Source organism: Lissotriton helveticus, chromosome 7 (assembly GCF_964261635.1).
Source record: "Lissotriton helveticus chromosome 7, aLisHel1.1, whole genome shotgun sequence".
NCBI lineage: Eukaryota > Metazoa > Chordata > Amphibia > Caudata > Salamandridae > Lissotriton > Lissotriton helveticus.
In genome coordinates, this window is record NC_136068.1 from 1,499,060,320 (window position 1) to 1,499,073,700 (window position 13,381).

At 50.6% G+C, this 13,381-nt stretch overlaps 1 protein-coding gene across 1 annotated transcript; it reads right to left on the bottom strand.

Moving 5' to 3' along the window:
* Nucleotides 1-1,156: 1,156 nt before the first annotated feature.
* On the bottom strand, nucleotides 1,157-2,772 carry LOC144769550 (uncharacterized). The gene is made up of 2 exons (XM_078653700.1): nucleotides 2,768-2,772; nucleotides 1,157-1,943 (listed from the first exon to the last, which is right to left on the bottom strand). Exons 1-2 carry the CDS (start codon nucleotides 2,770-2,772, stop codon nucleotides 1,157-1,159), a joined length of 792 nt encoding a protein of 263 aa, XP_078509826.1.
* Between the last annotated feature and the right edge of the window lie 10,609 nt (nucleotides 2,773-13,381).

Genomic DNA, 13,381 nt, shown 5'->3' on the forward strand with positions numbered 1-13,381 from the left:
GCTGAATCAGTGACCAGGCCCAAGTCCATGCTAGATATAGTAGGTTCAGGCCAAAGCACCTTACCATTAAATTCCTTCAGGAAGCTACCCCAGATCCTGAGGTCCTCCCTCACCTCAGCTTTCAGCCTGACGCGATGGTGTTTCTGGGTCAAGCCTACCATAGCGCGTGCGATTGACCTTGAAAAGGGGCGCTCCATTGGAATAATTCTCAGGGCAAAATTCAACTGGCCCACCAAAACCTGTAGTTGATGCAGCGTGACTTTGGGACCTGCTGGGGCCGAATCTATTGCCTGCAAGAAGGCCTGCACTTTGTCTTCTGGCAACCTGCATTCTCCCTCTACCGTGTCTATTTCAATGCCTAAGAAAGACATACAAGTTGCAGGCCCCACCGTCTTACCAGGGGCTAATGGTACTCCAAGTTCCTCAAATATCCCAATTAGCTTGCCCAGGGCTTGACCACACTTGTTTGATTCTGGGGGCCCCATGATCATGAAATCATCTAGGTAGTGTACCAAGTCCTTGTGCCCTGTTCTGAATACAAAAAGCCACTGAAGCATGGAGCTGAACATCTCAAAATACATACACGAAACTGCACAGCCCATTGGCATACACCTGTCATAGTAGAACTGGGAGTTCAACTGAAAACCTAGTAAGTGGTAATCCTCAGGATGTACAGGCAATAGCCTGAAAGCTGCCTCGATGTCAGTCTTGGCCATAAAGGCCTTGGGCCCTAGATCGCGCAGCCTCTGGAGTGCGGAGTCAAAGGAAGAATACATAACTGAATACAGGGATGTGTCGATAGCATCATTCACCGACGCCCCCCTTGGCGCTGACAAGCTGTAAATCATCCTGAAATGGCCAGGCTCCTTCTTAGGAACCACCCCAAGAGGTGAACACACAAATCCTGGCAAGGGGGGAGCTGAGAATGGGCCAGCCACCCGCCCCAGCGCCCTCTACTTCTCTACCTTTTGCAAAACTACTGAGGGGTGCCTACTTGCTGACAACAGATTATTGCAATAGTCGACCGGGGCTACCCCATGAGCTGGGGTGCGGAAGCCTGTAGAAAAACCCCTCAAATAAAGTCCTGGCTGCCTTCCTGTGAGGGTACTGATTTAGCCAGAAAACCAGTCTCCCCAAATCCACTGGCGTGGGCAACTTACTGCTGGGTGGGGGGCTTGGGGTCCCTCCCTTTCTCTTTGGACTTCTTAATGCATTTGAACTCTGGATGGGCAGGGTGGCCACAGTATGCACATGCATGTTTGAACTTACATGCCCCTTGGGGCCAGGTGCATGTCTTCCTGTTAAAGGCCCAACAAGTCCCCCTTTTTTCTCCAATGCCCCCCTGGGAAGTCCAAAAGGGCTGCTTCATGGGTGCCTTATTATTGACGCTCTCTAACCATACATTCACATCAGTCTGGTCCCAACCCATGTCAGGATCATCAACTTTGGCCCATCTAAAGTCCCTATCGTAGTCTGGCCAGGCCCCCCCACCATACATTATTTGAGCTTTCAAAATCTTATTGGCATAACATATCAAGGGTGCAGCCAATTCTGGCTTCTTCTCTAACATGACAATGGAAAATACATTGAAGCCAAACAGCCAATTTGTGATGGATTCTTCTACCTTTGGTTTCCTCTCCCTAAAAGACCCTTCTTTATCATCTTTCTCCTTAGTCTCCACCTCTCTTCTCTTAGGTCTAATTAAGGAGAATATGTCCACAAATTCTCCCTTCCAAATTTTTTCCTTTATTTCTGGCGTAACATGTGCTGCCAAATTACCCCTCTTGGATAGAACGGACTCATGGCCGCCCCTCACAGCGCCCCCCTTCTCTATCTCCTTGCCTCTGGACTCCACTGCCTTACCTGCAGAGGATCTTGCTGTCGCTGGGTGCTGGCCGCTTGACCCACCGTCTGTGGATGCATGCTCAAATCCTTCTTGTGCGCTTTGCTCAAGAGGGCCACCTGTTTACTCAGTTCACCCAACACCCACCCAGTGCCCGCAGATGGGGCTCATGGTGCTACTGTCGCGCTGACCCCTGGCGCGCCTAATTGTGCAAAAAGTGCCGCAGTGGACAATATGGTAGCTGTGGCAGTGTGTCCACCTTCCCCTGCCGTCCCAGCCTGCCCATTGGAAACAGGACCCACACCCACTTGCACAGCACTATGCAGAGTTAATGCCACCACTGGGACCCCCTCCTGTACAATGGGAACCGGGGGATCGGGAGCTCTAGGCGCTAACATTGGGACCACTACTGGTACCATGGGGGTAGGTGGATTAGGGGCAGGTGCCAAGGCTTTTAAAGCGCCACGTATCTCCGCCAAAATTGAGCCCACGTCATCAATCCCTTCTGCTGGTGGGGCACTGACTGGGTGTGGGGGAATCAAATTGAGTTGCAGGAGGGCGCTGGGCCCTGGCACCACTGGAACAGGTGCGGGTGCGACAGGGACTGTGCTGGGCAATGAAGCCGCCGGTACCACAGGAATAGGAACACTAAGAACTGAATTTGGGAGCACCAGTGGCACTGGAAGTCCTGAGTCCGGCAAGCTATGGGCTGGTGCCGTAAGGGCGCTGGGCCCTGGCATCCTTGGGGAAAAAGGCGCCGGAGGAGAGCTTTCTGGATCCATGCCCCCCTCCCCTTCTTGGTCTCCCTGGGCTTCTTAACTAGGGGAGGGAAGGCTGCTTTAGGAGGGGAGGGACTATAGTTCGCTGCGGTCACTCCTCGCTATCCGCCACAGGTGCCTCACCCTCTTGTTCCTCCCCACTTACATCATCGTCCCTCCCCAATTTTTCGAGCACAAGCTTCAACAGCTGTGCAATTTCAGACACTCCTCCCTTTCGTTTCTGGTTTGCTTGGGTGGCATTATGGTTCCCTTATGACGCTTACCGATGTCTATATGCTCCGTTTCCCAACCAATGCCGTGCGGCTTACAGAATTACAGTTATAATGCCCCAAATTAAGTCCACTCACAGTGTACGCACTCGATCTATTGCCCCTTATCAGCTACTGTTCGAAGCACCGGCGCCGCACCCTCGCTATTGCAATCTCAACGTACGCGCCGCACCAGAACCCGCCCCGTTACAATTGGCAAAATTGTCCCGCCGAATCCGAAGCATACCCTCGCCTGCAAGCGTATGCCTGCTACCGCCCTTGCAATCCGCTACTGAATGGAACGTGCCGCACAAGAACTGACGCTGCTACAACCACACCACCAACACTCGACACGTACGCGTCGCACAAGCCCAGAGCTGCGAAATCCCCCAGTACGGCCCTGCCACCGAAGCGTACATGTCCCGCCTAATGCCTCAGACACGTACCATTGGACTCGACCCCGAAGCATATACACCCCGCCTAATGCCTCGGACACGTAGCCTAGCAACAGATTGTAATGTTTATGTTCTAGCCAGCGTACGTGACGTAATGACGTCACGCGCCCGCGGCCATGTTGAGATGCGCGTGCATCTCATGAGAAAGAGCGCGAGTGCCGGAGCTACAGGGTAAAAGCGGCTCGGCGCTCTCTGGCAGCAGTTACTTATAAATAAACCCTTTAACCCCAATAAGTTGTTGGGTCATTATTGGAGGGGCAAACAACTTTACAATGGCGACGAGAGAGGGATGAAAGAAGGAAAAGAAAAAGGAAAAAAAAAACGGGAAAAAAATCGAGCAGTGGTCACCAAAAGGTGCAAACTCCCAGACCAAGCCACCAAGAAGGTCCAAAGACAGGACAACGATACCCACGCCATTCCAAGGGCACCAAAGACGTCAGAGAGCGCGGCAGAGCCACAACTACCCATTCCACGAAGGAACCACAGATATCCAGGTACGGGGAGCCCCTCACGCATACCCTCACAGTGGGAGCTAGACAGTGCACGCAGAAGGCCATATAGGGCACGCAGCGGCGAGAGAACGCAGGGGCAACCCCACAGGATCTACACACCCGAGGGGCAGGAGAGCTGGCGACTTCAGGGAAGAGTGAAGGGGAAGAGACAAAGAGTCCCCAACTTCAACCTAAGAAGCAGGAGGAAGACGACGCACCAGGCAGTCCCAAAGGCCAAAGCGGGATCGCACCGCCGGGAAGGCGCGAAACCATGTGCGCGCAAACGTCCCTCGCAACAGCGCCTGTACTGTTCTTGCCCAAGCCAGGAGAACCCCTTATGAAGTGGGAAGACTGGAGAGACTATATTGATAACTTTATCGAAGTATTAGAGGATGAAAACGAGGAGAAATTTACAAGTAAAAGGAAGAGACGGATACTATTACATAACCTGGGTCCGGAGGGACTCAGAATATTCAAAAACTTAGTACCTAAAGAACGGGATGCCACTGACGACGATGTATATGCCCACGTAATTGAGGAATTAAACGAACACTACAGACCAGCGGTATGCGTCTCAATTGACTGATACAATTTTCAACAGAGAAAGCAGGAACCTGGAGAACCGGTCGAAGAATATGAAGCGGCATTAAGAAAACTGGCATCCACGTGCAGATATGCCGCATTCCAGGACGAGTTCATAAAAGACCAGATAGTGATGCACACCACGAGCAGAGCAGTGCAAGAAAAATTATGGGCAAGCGGGGATACCACGCTGAAGGAAGTCATGGCAATAGTGCAGAAAGCGGAGTTGGCATGACGATGTGCGGAGGCGGCGAAGAAGGAGACGTTGGCCAGGCTGATGGTGAACAGGATAGAAGAGGAGGAGCCCCGAAGAGACAGCAGGAACAAGGGAACCTCACAGAAAGGCCCGAATAGGTGGCGAGGAAACCCAGGCCCTCCGGGGAGACAAACGGGAGGCGGTAAGAACGCCTGCTACCGATGTGGGAGCACGGCACACGAGGCCTACGACAGGAAATGCCCGGCGTTTCGCGCCAAATGTATGTTCTGCAGGATCGTAGGGCATTACGAGAAAATGTGCCGTAGGAAGACATCCAGGGGTGTGGTGAAATATGTTGACCAAGGACAAGAAGACCCAGGGGAGAGCAACCACGAGGAAGAGGACACGGTACTCTCCATTTATGACCAGGTGCTATGTGTGGACACCAAGAGATCAAGCAAGCCCGTGCTGGACATGACAATCGGGGGAGTGCCAATCAACATAGTGGCAGATACGGGTTCACCCTACACAATAGTCCAGAGGGCAGTGTGGAATGAGACGTTTAAACCACATTTGGGCCCGGAGCTAGAGAAGCTGGATATAAGGCCCGTCTCGTACAATGGTGACCGCATACCCATGGCAGGGTACAGACTGTTAAAATTCGAGTTTAAAGGACGCTGTGCGAACTGCAAGCTGTACATCTCAGAGAAAGGACCATCGGTACTGGGGTGGATGGACCAGGGTGACCTGGGCATCAAACTGGACCCGGGAGGAGAGGTTCAAGTATTGCTCATGGAACCAGAATGATGGCCAGATATGGACCGATGGAAAAAGGAATACCCCAAGGTGTTCGGAGGCAGGGTGGGAAAACTAGAGAAGTTTGCGCACAAGATCATACTCAAAGCAGGAGCGGAACCGGTGTCCCACAGGGTGAGAAATGTGCCCCTTGCAGTCAGAGACGCAGTGCAAGTAGAACTGCAGGAACTGGAAAAAAAAGGCATAATCGAGCCAATCACGTGTGCTGAATGGCTGGCACCACTTGTAGTGGTGATGAAACCCAGTGGGAAGGTCAGGCTATGCGTGGACCTGCGCGAACTAAACAAAAACATTGTAGTAGAGAAGTTTCCCTTGCCACGGATTGAAGAGATGTTGGCCAAAACGAGAGGAGTCAAGTGGTACTCCACGATTGACCTAACCGCAGCATACCACCAGATCGCGTTGCACCTGGAGAGTAGGAGGCTAACGTCATTCATCACCCCCTTTGGGTGCTACCAGTTCTGCCGCATGCCGTTTGGGCTGGCGTCAGCGGCAGCAGTGTTTCAAAAACTGATGCAATAATTGTTCAAGAACGTGGATGGCATCCAGTACTTCCAGGATGATATCCTAGTGAAGGGGCGAGACAAGTTAGATCACGACGCGAAGCTCGCTAAAGTGCTGAAAGTGCTGGAGGAAAAGGGCCTCACCGCAGAGTGGGAGAAGTGCCGCCTAGGTATGGAGTCAGTGACCTACCTGGGCCACGAAATTGGAGTGCAAGGAATCACGCCCAAGACCGAAAACGTAAAGGCGATTTACAACGCGCCACCTCCCGCCAGCAAGGAAGACGTCAGGTCCTTTTTAGGCATGGCAGAATACTACAGTAAGTTTGTGCAACACTTCGCAATGAAAACTCACCACATGAGACAATTGACGAGAAAAAAAGAAACCTTCCATTGGACGGAAGAGGCACAAAGGGAGTTCGAAAGCATAAAAATGGACGTGTTAAATGCCGTACCCCTGCAAGGATATGACCCCCAAGGGAGAACAGTGCTCACAACAGATGCCAGCGACAAGGGGCTGGGTGCTGTGTTGATGCAGGACAGAGGACAAGGAGTGGTGGAGACATTGAGCTTTGCATCTCGCACACTGAGTGACACAGAGAAGAAGTTCAGCGTCATAGAAAAAGAAATGCTGGCCGTGGTGTGGGCGATGACAAGGTTCAGACAATTCCTATGGGGGACACGGTTCCAGTTGAGGACCGACCACAAACCGTTGGTGAAAGTACTCACCTCAAGCGGGCATGCCAGCGCCACGCCCAGGATTTCAAAGATGACTCTGAAGCTTCTGGAGTATAGATACGACATGGAGTACATCCCAGGCAGTCGGAATAAAGTGGCAGACTATTTGAGTAGGGCGGCGGCCATGGAGACAGAAGTAGACAAAGAAGCTGGTGAGGAAATGGTAGCTTTGACGGAGGACCAGGAAAGGGTCATCAGCAACCAAGAGTGGGACGAAGCCTATAAGGAAGATCGTGACATGCAGGAGGTGAAGGAGTGCATAGTGAATGGATGGCCAGAGAAGAAGCACCTCAGAGAGAACCTACGGAAGTATTATGAGGTCAGGCAGGAACTATCAGTGGAAGATAAGGGAGTGTTTGTATACAGGGAAGACAAGGTCATTCCCCCAGCAGGAATCGTCCAGAGATTACTAGCGATACTCCATGAAGGACATCTGGGGACCAGAAAGACAAAACTACGGACCAAACAAGGATAATGGTGGCCAGGCATGGACTTACAGGCCGAACGGTACGTCCGAGAATGCATCCAATGCCAAGGAGCGGACAAAACACTTAAGCCTTTAAGACCAGCACTGGGAAAGTTTGACTCCCCGAAGAACCCGTGGGAAGAATTGTCTATTTACATCTTGGGCCCGATCCTAGATGGACAAGGCACCCAGAAGTACGTATGCGTCCTCATAGACAGATACTCTAAGTGGCCAGAAGTGAAGGTAGAAGAAGTAATGGATACGGAGACAATTCTGAAGTTTCTGGATGATACGTTCGTAAGAGAAGGCATCCCCAAATCTATACTGAGCGACAATGGACCTCAGTTCACCTCAGAAAAATTGTCTAAATTCAAGGAAAGGAATGGTATCCTCTCCAAACATACCTCCATCTACCACCCGGCTGGGAATGGCCTAGTCGAGCGCTTTAATCGAGTGGTAATGGAATCGGTACAGGCGGCCATAATGAGTGACAAGGACTGGGAGAAGGAAATGTGGAAAATGATATGCGCGTACCGAATCACCCCCACCGGAACAGGGTCTAGTCCCTTCCAAATCTTGAGAGGCCGAGATCCTTTCACGAAGGACAATCGAGTGTGGAAGGAGAAAACAGTGACTAGTAAATGGTCCCCAGCAGTGGTTCAGGCGAACCTCGAGAAAGCGCAGGAAGTCTACGCCAAGTACTATAACTTACGAAGGAATGTGAGAGACACAGGATTGGAAGAAGGCGAATGGGTGAGAGTCAAGTTAGCGGTAATGCAAAGGAAGGGGGACAGCAAATATAGTAAACCCCTGCAGGTCAAGGAGGTGTACGATAGGGCTGCCCTATTAAGCGATGGCAACGTATGGTCACAAGACCGTATGGCAAGGTGCAACAAAATTCTACATTGGAACTCTGGTGAGCAGGAGCAGGAAGGGGCAGCGGAGCTTGATCAAGGAAATGAACTCTTCAACTTGAACGAGGAAACGGAAGAGGGAAACCTGAGTGATGAGCAAGGTGGCGGAAGTAACCCCGGAATAGAAATGGAGAGGAGCGCAAGGAGGCCGATGGGGAGCCCAGCTGAACGGGGCCAGAGAGAAGGTATCGGAGAGGCTCAGGAGAGAGAAGAGACAGCCACCCCGGTAAGACGTACCCGTGGGGGAAGAGCGGTGGTGAGACCATCCAGGTTTCAGGACTATGATATGAGCGATGGACTATAAGTTTTATGGTTGTTTCATTGTGGGAAAAAAAGGGGATATGTAATGTTTATGTTCTAGCCAGCGTACGTGATGTAATGACGTCACACGCCCACGGCCATGTTGAGATGCGCGCGCATCTCATGAGAAAGAGCGCGAGTGCCGGAGCTACAGGGTAAACCCTTTAACCCCAATAAGTTGTTGGGTCATTATTGGAGGGGCAAACAACTTTACACAGATGCGCGGCCCAAGAACCAGCGATGTGCAGTCCCCCACACGGCCCTGACACCGAAGCGTACACACCTCGCCTAAAGGCTCGCTACTGGGATTTAAGCCTACGCGCACCCACTAAATCAAGTGTCCGCCACCACCCCAAATTCCAGCCAAAAGACCCGGAATCAGCCCCGCAGAACCCTGAAACAGGTCAGCCGAAGAACTAACCGCAGATCAGCTTCCCCCAATGCCCCAACACCGCACCTCAGTTCCATCGCACCCGAGCCGCCACGCAGCGACGCCTCGCAAATCCCAATGACAAAGCCGCAATACTCCGCTGCTTAGCCGCTATGCGCTAGTTCCCACGCGGCCCGAGGTCGAAGATAGATTCAAATATATCCCCGGTCAGATGTCCAAGGGCAGAAAAAGAGGGCGAGCAGAAGTGTATCTGGGGGCTAAATAGCCCCATTTGGCTCCGCCCTTCCCACCTGTGGGATCCAGCCGGAAGTACGTCATGCTTGACCCGGAAGGACTTCATGCCCACTAGCCAACCGGCTACTGGACCGACTATGGGGGTGTGGCGGGGATCCGGGGGGCCGGGCCCTAAGTGCGCGCTTGTCTAGTTCTCGCGCTTTTCATATGCGCTTCCACATTCTTGCTGACTGCGGTGTGCTGTGGAAGACTGCTGGATTTGAACTTGCTGTAGGCCATGTTTGTTTTTTTCCAAGGAAATCAACAATAAAAACTATGGCCCAACAGACCCTAAAACAGGGCCAAAAACAGCCAAAAACATGGCCCACACTCTGACCTGTCAGACTAACTGGTCAGGCACTGCCTGGTCGAGGACCAGGTCTATTCTGCAACAAGCCCATGTCCAAGTGGCAAAGCCAAAGAAAAGAGGGGCAAAACAAGCCCACACAATGAGAAGGTAGAGAACATGGAACCCAAACACATGGACCTGAAGGAACCCACGAGGAAAAGGAGGGACCAACAGGAACACCACCCAGAAGAAGGCCAGAAGGTTGCACAGCACAAAACATAGGTGGAACACCCAGAGACAATGGGAATGCTACGTTAGACGAGATCCCTGAATGAATGACAAACCAAACAAGAGGCCAGCACGAAGGACGTCACAAACAGGCACCAGGCCCACACACCAAAGCAGACGGTGCACCACGGGGGGCAAGACAGCAAAAAAGATGAACAAGAACAGTGGTAATTGACAGACCCAAGGCAAGGTCACACTAAAGGCAGAAATGCAGTGAGAAAAACCACTACCTGAAGCACCCATGACAGTGAAGAGGCAACGGCCCCATAGGCACCGAGAGGCTTGCCAGCGAAAAACAGAACAAAATGTGCCAGGAAAACGGAGGTCCAAAAGCAACTTAGCAGGCAGAAACGCTGCCAACAGTCCTATATCATAGTCAATATCATGAGGGCACCACAAACCCACACAAAGAACTGCAGCACCCACAGCAAAGCAGAAGGCAGCTAACACTCTGCCCAATGCTGTGGTGGGTGGAAGAAAACGTGAATGACGCTTCTTATGTATCTTTTATATATTTTGTTATTTCCTGAAGCTAGAGAGAACGCAAAGGAGAACCTCGTCTTTTCAAGCGTGACTAATTATAGACACTCATTTAGATGTTGGAGGCCAACCAAAAAGAAACAACAATCAAGTGGATATGCTGTGCTTGATAGCAATCGTACGCGCCCCTACGCGAGTCTACGTTTCCTGGACAACGGAAACCATTACAGAACTCTGATAAAAAAATATGTATTTTTTTATATACAGTAATTATATGGCCCTGCATTCATCCAAGGGTTTCTTGGCCCTAGAAAGCTAAATGGCTGAATATGTGTCACTGCAGCTGACTAGCAAGAAAGAGCTTTCGGAAGTTTTCTAATTAAAAAAAACAGGAAAACTTCCCCTGTCCAGATAAAAATCTTTTATCGGGACTGGAGATAGGAAGTGCGAGGTTCGTTCATGGTCGAGTGCTCAGGTAATTACTTCCAGATTGCCACGTGCGCATCGAGCTTTCTCCAGAGGCCACTCTAAAGCCAAGTCCTTCCTTAGTTTCACGTAACGAGGAGATGATGTACGCCTGTTATCGCTGATTACTCTTTCTCTCAGTCTTCCAATTAGCACACTGCCACTCGCGAGCTCCTAAAACGCAAATATTATGAAAAAGAATCTTACACTTTCATTGGAATACCGCAAGGGGCGCTTTTGTGCTACGTTGGTTTCGTGTACCAGTCTTCATGTCATAGCTGTGAGAGGCGCGCCAGATGAAAAGAATAATGTATAGTGTAGAATGCATCTCAGCAGGGCCCGCAGTGGTTGTGTATGGAGAGATTAGTGCCTTACGCAGGTGTCTTGTTTGCCACGTTGCGCAAGAAAGCATGGCTTCCATGTGCTACAAATGGGGCCGTTTCTGCAATGGAAACATGGAAACATGGAAACCCTACCTGCTGTCACCGGTGCTGGCCTTGCGTGTGAGACCCTTATGTATTCTGGGTATTGTAGTGTTGTTTTGCTTTCATTGCATGAGTTAGACATAACACACCTGAATACATCGCTTTGCAGGTAAAGAGGTCCGGACTACAGGCTGCGCCCCCACTCGAGTGTGTGATCCTCACTAGTGCCGTTTTAACGCATGAACACGCTAGACATTTGCCTGGGGCCCTACGAGCTTAGGGGCCCCATGCAGACCAGAATTTAACACTCATTTTCTGTTGAACATTTGTATTCCTGTGAGTGGTTGGGCAGGCAGGGCCCAGTGCACTGCTTTGCCCAGGGGCCTATAATGCTGTTAAGGCGACCCTGATCCTCCCTGAGGTGAGAGGGCAGCCTCTGAGCTGGTGACCAGTCTGGAAAGCACAGTGCAGCCTCCTTGGGTCTGAGTGACCCCCAGAGAAGGATGCACCCCTGGGGCCTTTCAGTGCCTTGAAAGATGCCATACTTTCTTCCCACTTGACAGACTTTTCTGATAGCTAGACTGCGCATTCCCATATAATCTATAGAAACCCCACAGAACAATATATACCATGTAGCTGATGTGAAACAACACATTTGCAATACTAGCTTTCATACTACATCCCCCGTACATGACTCAGCGATTAGTCACAGGCGATATTAGCAGTAGGCTCCTGGCAAGAAGACCCCTCTACTCGCCCTGACTCTGCAGTTGTTGTCCAACCAGATATAATTTCAGGACAAGTCTCACTGGGGGTTAGATTACATATTGACCACGGTGTGAGATATTGCATCCTGCATTACTAAGTAAATAATAGGCAAAGATTATTGCATTTTACTGTGCATGTGTTCAGTCAATCTTACAAAGGCAGCTTGTACAGAAGAATGGAAAAAAACAGCCTCCTGACGCCCAGCAACAGGATGGTAACAAACAGATGGGAAATCAACCTACCGGTGTCCAGTGATGGTTGGGGGACGGCAGGGTGGCACCTGCTGATTGATTGACATCCTTGCGGGGGAAGCTCTAGCTTCAGTGGTGGGGTGGCTGTATGCATTTGAGTGCTACCCAGTTCAAAGTTACATTTGGATCAATAAAAAAAAACCAGTATTTTTGGTTCATTTTATTGACTACTTATTTTGAGGGTACAGCCTGCGAAAGCGTGCTCTATCGCATGTGTCTCACTGGTGAAACACTATTGAATCCAAAAAGGGCTTGGTGCCCACCCATCGCTTACAGTAGCGGCTCCTGGAGGGAGTGCTGCCAGGCGGTGACGCAGGGCGGTGGAGGGGTAGGTAGGGGGTAGTAAACTCTGGATTATGGCCCAACGGAGGTTAGTATGCAAATAAATAAATACAACAAATTTCATTGCGAGTGCTACACCGCATTTGGCGATGCAGCTCGTGCAACAACGTTTTATTTATTTATTTGTATACTTACCTCCGTTGGGCCATAATCCGGAGTTTACTACCCCCACCCTTCCCCTCCCCCGCCCTGCATCACCGCCCAGCAGCACCTCCTCCAGGAGCCACTACTGATCGCTTACCATTTGTTGGCTTCACATCACTCTTCTTTGCAGCCTCCTTAATTGGCCAGTGAATGCAAAACGTCATTTCAGATCATTTCTGTGGAGCAAGGACCAAGCACAGATCGATTCAAGTTAATCCATGCACTTCAGCTGCTCCCTACGGAATTGAGGTACTTTTTCTTCCAGTGCTTAATTTGTAAAAAACATAAGTGCCAGCACTCTCGTCAGGAGGTCACTGCAGCTTGCACCACACATTGCCTCTGCCATGCTGCCAATGATTGTAACAACACAACTACTATCACACTCCTGCAAGTGTGACAATTCGGACTATTTCAGGCCCCAAAGCTATTAGAAGGGCTTAGACGGCAGATAATAGTCTTTTTAATGTGTATTGAAATAATAACTAACTTTTGTTGTGGTGATCTCTGTCATCTCTACTTTAGCCAGAAAGCACCACCGGGTGGCAGGATGTCACATGCGCCAGTGTAAGTGCCCAGCTCCGGAAACCACGGGCTCAAATTAAGCAATTTTCTTTCCTCCCTGTCTCTGCCCCTGCCTGATGCTCCCTCCTCATCACTTTCACTTAATTTCTTTCTAAATCGGCTGTTTCTCTTCACGAGTCGGTCTGTAGTACTTTTGTCAGGCTTGATTTAGTCTGCGTACTCCCCTTCTGTTTAAGGGCGGCTTGAGAAGTATTTTTATATGGCGCCACCTGTCTCCATGGCCACTTCAGAGCGCTGATCGGTTAATTAACCACAGAATCTCACTCCCAATATCGTTGCAATTTTAGGTGAGCTGGTACTGTAAGTCTTCTGTGTTTTTGTTTTTTTAATCCCACTTTCCATTGGAAGGGCATTG